Here is a 6,597-nt window from a genome sequence, read left to right on the forward strand (position 1 = left end):
CGGCAGCCATGTATCCTGTATGGGGAGAAGTGAGACATTACACCGGCAGCCATGTATCCTGTATGGGGAGAAGTGAGACATTACACCGGCAGCCATGTATCCTGTATGGGGAGAAGTGAGACATTACACCAGCAGCCATGTATCCTGTATGGGGAGAAGTGAGAGATTATAGCGGCAGCCATGTATCCTGTATGGGGAGGAGTGAGAGATTACTCCGGCAGCCATGTATCCTGTATGGGGAGAAGTGAGAGATTACACCGGCAGCCATGTATCCTGTATGGGGAGAAGTGAGAGATTACACCGGCAGCCATGTATCCTGTATGGGGAGGAGTGAGAGATTACTCCGGCAGCCATGTATCCTGTATGGGGAGAAGTGAGAGATTACACCGGCAGCCATGTACCCTGTATGGGGAGTAGTGAGAGATTACACCGGCAGCCATGTATCCTGTATGGGGAGAAGTGAGAGATTACACCGGCAGCCATGCATCCTGTATGGGGAGAAGTGTGAGATTACACCGGCAGCCATGTATCCTGTATGGGGAGAAGTGAGACATTACACCGGCAGCCATGTATCCTGTATGGGGAGAAGTGAGAGATTACACCGGCAGCCATGTATCCTGTATGGGGAGAAGTGAGAGATTACACCGGCAGCCATGTATCCTGTATGGGGAGAAGTGAGAGATTACACCGGCAGCCATGTATCCTGTATGGGGAGAAGTGTGAGATTACTCCGGCAGCCATGTATCCTGTATGGGGAGAAGTGAGAGATTACACCGGCAGCCATGTATCCTGTATGGGGAGAAGTGAGAGATTACTCCGGCAGCCATGTATCCTGTATGGGGAGAAGTGAGACATTACACCGGCAGCCATGTATCCTGTATGGGGAGAAGTGAGAGATTACACCGGCAGCCATGTATCCTGTATGGGGAGAAGTGAGACATTACACCGGCAGCCATGTATCCTGTATGGGGAGAAGTGAGACATTACACCGGCAGCCATGTACCCTGTATGGGGAGAAGTGAGAGATTACTCCGGCAGCCATGTATCCTGTATGGGGAGAAGTGAGAGATTACACCGGCAGCCATGTATCCTGTATGGGGAGAAGTGAGACATTACACCGGCAGCCATGTATCCTGTATGGGGAGAAGTGAGACATTACACCGGCAGCCATGTATCCTGTATGGGGAGAAGTGAGACATTACACCGGCAGCGGAACCACTGGGACTATCTGCACTGTGCGGAGCAATAACCGCCATATGTGCACGTGACCTCAGCCCATACACGGCCCTGCTCACCGCTCTAGCACACAGCTGCTGTCATACCCTGTGTGACCGCTGCACGGCGCCCTCCGACCAGTCAGGAGAGCACACTGCGTGACGTCACCAGTCAGCTGAGAGCAGGGAGCTTTCCCGGAGATAGGGGGCGTGGTTACCGCCTATAAGTGCGCAGGCGCCCGACGAGAAGGCATTCATTCCTTGCAGGTCGTGCTTGTGGCGTGCAGGTGAGTGGTGGGTGTAATGTGGTCGCCTGTGGGAGTTTGGCAGCAGGGGGCGGTGTCTCCTCTTTGGTGGTGACTGTGCTTTGCTTTTTGCAGGTTTTCCCTTAGTAACATGGCTGAGACGGTGGAGCAGCAACAGGTAATAACTGCTTATGTTGTGTGTTAGTTACTGGGCATGGAGGGAGTATCGTCTGACTTATTGTGTTGTCTGAGCCCCTTCACTATTAGTTAATGGCTCCTGTCCTTAAATACAGGGTTATCCTGTGGGATCACTGCTATGTGTTGGTAAGAGACAATGTGAGCCCCCTCTGTATACATAACCTATGCCTGCCCCCCAATCTGTAGTCGGTGAAGACAGGTCTTGTCCCATCACTGAGATGGCAAGTAAGATTTTAGGTAGACCAGAGAGGGTAGGAGGCGGGCACTGTACTTTATCGCTAGTGCCTTCACAGAATAGGCTTGTACCCAGGCACTGACCCCCATGAAGACCCTAAACTCTTTCCTCTGAAAATATATTAAAGTAGCTTATTGGCTTGTGGGGTATAAAATTAAAGAATACTATTGTTTTAATCTTATGGACTACATGCCACTTTGTACAGCTGCATAGTGGTGATCTAAAGGTCGTAAGTTGCCCAATCACCTAACTGCCTATCATGAGAAACCAGCTAAGATTCAAACACTCGATGATATTTATTTATTTTTTTACCTCTCCATGTACCAGGTTAATTGTGGACAGGTGGCTTTTCTATTACAAAAGTGTTTATGGTCCTGTTCTGCTAGATATCATTACTAAATTTTTTATTTGTTTTTTTTTTTCTCCCCTTAGAATGTGGTGGTACGGCTAATGAACCTCCCACTGGTGAGCTCTACCTATGACATGGTGTCCTCTGCCTACGTGACCACTAAAGACAACCATCCCTACCTGAAGTCTGTATGTGGCATTGCAGAGAAAAGTGTGAGGAGTATCACTTCTGTGGCCATCACCAGTGCCATGCCAATCCTGCAGAAACTCGAGCCTCAAAGTATGTTTAGCTTTTTGTGTTTTCACTTCCTAGGATTGTGTCAACTTTTTTCATGTATGTTTGTATGGGGCTAATAAAGTCTGCTATTTGGATTTATTAAACCTCTTACAACACTGGCTTTTTAAGCCTTTGTTTCCCCAAAATATTCAAAATGTGTTACCTGATGACCTGGCTAAGCTGGGTGGAGGGCGGGGGGGGGGCGGATTATACACTCCATTGGACCCAGTGGGCTGATTAGTTCTGTTACCTCACTCAGCAGCCAGCAATATGGTACACAATGCTAAGTGACAATCAATGGGGGGAGGGGGCTATCCCTAACTACTTCTAAAAAAGGCCTTGGATGGTATTTCAGCTTCTGACATGACACAAGGACTTAGTTTTAGGAATGCTGTACACTCGCTACTAGCATAGGAAGTAGGCCAAATGTCAACAGCCCTAGTATTAATCACAAGATCTCTGCTGTCTTCTAAATAGCGATGACTACTGCCTTAGGCCTGTTTCACACTTCCGTTTGTGTCTGCCAAACGCATCCGTTTCCGTTTTTTTGACGGAAACTGATGCAAACGGATCCGTTTTTTAAAAACGGATCCGTTTTTTTGACGGATCTGCGGTAACCGTAATGGAAGTCTATGGGACAAAAAAAACGGATCCTGCAAAAAATGGCGGATCCGTTTTTTTACGGAAAACAACGGATTTTGACGGATTTGAAAAAACGGAAGTGTGAAACAGGCTTTAGATGTTCCTTTGTTCCCCTCACAGTTGCTCTGGCAAACAATATGGCCTGTGTTGGACTGGACAAGCTTGAGGAGAAGTTGCCTATTCTGTATCAGCCTCCTGAAAAGGTAAGCTGCTAAAATGATGCTGAACCTTACATTTCACTTCAGCTTAGATTACACTAGTGCCATCTTGTATATATCTTAGGTTGTGGCTAATGCCTCAGAAGCTGTTGTTGGTGCCAGAGATGCTGTAATCCATAGTATCACAGGCGTAGTGGATAAAACGAAGGGCGCTGTGCAAGATGGTGTGGAGATGACTAGGGCAGTTGTGAATGGCAGCATTAACACTGTTCTGGGAAGCCATGTAGTGAAGATGATGAGCAACCGTGTGGATTCTGCACTAACGAGGTCTGAATCTCTTCTGGAACACTACCTGCCACCAACAGATAAGGAGTTGGGTAAGCCAAAACCTAGCATACTAATGGAAAGCCAATCTGTCCACTGACTGGGGTGGATGGAGTAAATGGTAACTTGCCAGGGCAGCCTAAATACTAGCTTGCTCTAAGAACCTGCATTATGGCTAAGTTAAAGGTAAACCAACAAGTAGTAACAATCTTGCTACACTTCATGAGGCTTGTAGTTCAGCGGCCACTTCCTATGTTGGAAGAGAACACACGGCGTCCTTCCTGATCAAGAGATCTGCGTGTGCCCCCCCCCCATACGATCTAATTGGTGCAAGAAAGGAAGCTTACCATGAAGTGAACAGAGGCTGAAGGACCTTCTACATATTACATTCAAGAACCTCTCTGGTCAAAAGATTGACCTGAGATCCTTGAGCTAGTTGTGTGGAAGGTTCTGCAGCTCATGCATCCTGCATCTGAGAACTGCCAGCTGTGTATATAATGGAAGAGAATTGAGTATATGATTAAAAATTTAGCAAAAAGGGCTATATTTTAAGGTTTTCATGCCTGGTTAATTCTATTAAGGCATCACACAGAATGTATATTAGAACACTGTTGAAAACTCACTTTATTTGCTATGCTACTGTGAAGTCCCAGTATGCATGTCACAGGTTTATTGTATAATACATACTGCAGGGACAGTAATGAGAAGTATTACCTTCTACCATAGTACACTAAAATTGAAAAGTAGAGGGGTCTTTATCACCACTAGGGAAGCCTTAATTGGGGACAATTTTCTGGTGTCAACCTGGGGTGTGAGTATTTGGGCATTAATAACTCCTTCCTTATAGCTAAGGAAGCCACTGAAACGCAAGGCTTTGAAGTCACCAAAGATGGGCCTGGTTACTTTGTGCGCCTGGGATCCCTCTCCACGAAGGCCCGCAAGCGTTCATATCAACAGGCTTTAACCAGGATCAAGGATGCAAAATGCAGGAGTCAGGAGGCCATTGCTCAGCTCCAGAACACTGTTGACCTGGTTAGTGAATGTACTTGTCGTCTTAAACATCTGGTACTTTCATGGAATGTCATTGTATCTAATCTTGCAATGTTGACTAAACAAATGACTAGCCATAAATACTCCATTTTCTAGCTTAGACAAACTTCTGACCATATGGATGAATCTAATTGACTCAGCCACCAGAAGACTCCCTTTCTGCAGGTTGTGTAGTATTGTAGGTCAGCTTCTTAACTGGTTGTTTGTAGCCCCTCACTTGTACAAGAGTTACCAGTTCCTAGAAATTCCTTAAAGCAAAATGTTATGTATGTAACTGCTATGTTGCTTTACAAGTTCTATAATGTGAATTGTCTCCATGTTTATACCACAAAATGATGAATATAATGTCACCTGCTTCCAGTAAAATGTGTACAAAACTCTTTTGCATGAAGCCTGTCATGAGATTTCCTGTAATGTTGACTATGACAACTTGAACAGCTACAGAACATGAAACAATGCACGAATTTTTCTTGTATAGATTGATTATGCAAAAAAGAACATGAATGGTGCTAATCAGAAGATCCATGATGCACAGGAGAAGATATACAACAAGTGGGTGGAGTGGACAAGAGGCACAGGAGCAGATGCTGGTGGGGACACTGAGGATGCAGAGGTAATGACATTGCTTCAGAAGGCTTATGCTAGGCATCATTTGTATATTAAAATGTAACATGTCAACTTCTAATTACAGCAAATTGAATCCCGCACCCTGACTATTGCCCGAAATCTCACTCAGCACCTGCAGACTACATGCTTGTCTCTGGTCTCCAGTGTTCACGGTCTTCCACAGAACATTCAGAACAAGGTTCATAGTGTTAGTGCCATGGCTACAGATGTCTACCAAAACTTCCACTCTGCCTCTTCCTTCAGAGAAATGTCTGACAGCCTTTTAACCACCACAAAGGACAAGTTCACAAAAATAAAGGATGGTATGGATGATGTGCTGGACTACTTCATAAACAACACTCCACTTAATTGGCTGGTAGGTCCTTTCTATCCAAAACTAGCTAGTAGCCAACATGGTGAGCAAGAACTTGATGGAGGAGATTCTATCAAAGAGGAGTAAGTTATTCTGAGAAGCACTTGATCGCCTAAATGGTCGTGCACCACTACATAATTTGCCTCTTGCCAACTCCTTATCTTCCACCTTAATCTGAACGTCAGTAACTAGCAACTGACCATGTGACAGGAGTGGTCTCTAGCACTGGACTTTGTCTTACTCTTGGACTGTTTTCCTTATCCTCACAAATCTGATATCACTAATGTATTGACTCCACTATGTACACTGTCAACTGTTCTGTGCACTTTTGTATTAATAAAATGCTGCATTGACTTTTCTGTGTCAAATGTGTACATTCAACCAAACATAATATTTGACTAGCACACCTTGTGGTATGTATGACTTCCTGAAACATTGCTCCTATAGTAAGACAAATCCTCAATCTGTAGACACTACCTGGAGCCTACAAAGATGCTAACGGCTTGTTACAGACTAAATACCATGGTAGGAGAAGTGAGAATTCTCCCACCCCCTCCCTAGATGAGTTCAGATATCGCCAGGATTTCTAGCTGTGATACAATAGCTGCTGCTGAGCATGTTCTGGTAGTGCCATCTTACTGAATTCCTCCACCAAGATGGCGCTGCCTGCGCAGTAGCAGCTCAGATAGCCGAACTTCTTTCCTCACAGTAGCTGCTATCAGTACTCTGCAGGGCCCCTTCCCCAGTTGAATATAAAATGATTAGCACACAACATGCAATTTTGCTGCAGGTCAGGTGCCACAACTGGTACCTGCATGTAGAAGGGTTTTAAAGTATATACAGATATTCATTATGCAACCTAGGGGGCAGGTCAGTGATGTTAGCGGTTTGCATTCTGAATATCTAATGAGAACACCACATACACCA

At 45.3% G+C, this 6,597-nt stretch overlaps 1 protein-coding gene across 1 annotated transcript; it reads left to right on the forward strand.

The window, feature by feature from the left end:
* The first annotated feature begins 1,394 nt into the window (after nucleotides 1-1,394).
* On the forward strand, nucleotides 1,395-6,023 carry LOC141047584 (perilipin-2-like). Its single transcript, XM_073542730.1, has 8 exons — nucleotides 1,395-1,501; nucleotides 1,595-1,637; nucleotides 2,325-2,520; nucleotides 3,280-3,362; nucleotides 3,442-3,694; nucleotides 4,489-4,673; nucleotides 5,170-5,304; nucleotides 5,383-6,023. The coding sequence occupies exons 2-8, from the start codon at nucleotides 1,611-1,613 to the stop codon at nucleotides 5,755-5,757; spliced, it is 1,254 nt and encodes a 417-aa protein (XP_073398831.1). The 5' UTR covers nucleotides 1,395-1,501; nucleotides 1,595-1,610; the 3' UTR covers nucleotides 5,758-6,023.
* Nucleotides 6,024-6,597: the final 574 nt, after the last annotated feature.

This window comes from Dendrobates tinctorius, unplaced genomic scaffold, assembly GCF_039654945.1.
Source record: "Dendrobates tinctorius isolate UK_male_01 unplaced genomic scaffold, ASM3965494v1 ptg000128l, whole genome shotgun sequence".
Taxonomy (NCBI): Eukaryota; Metazoa; Chordata; class Amphibia; order Anura; family Dendrobatidae; genus Dendrobates; species Dendrobates tinctorius.

Excerpts from the sequence above, each read along its gene's own strand:
- LOC141047584 (XM_073542730.1), top strand. The coding sequence starts at position 1,611 with ATGGCTGAGACGGTGGAGCAGCAACAG. Across the intron at positions 1,638-2,324 it reads AGACGGTGGAGCAGCAACAG|AATGTGGTGGTACGGCTAAT; the intron begins GTAATAACTGCT and ends TTCTCCCCTTAG. Across the intron at positions 4,674-5,169 it reads TCCAGAACACTGTTGACCTG|ATTGATTATGCAAAAAAGAA; the intron begins GTTAGTGAATGT and ends TTTCTTGTATAG.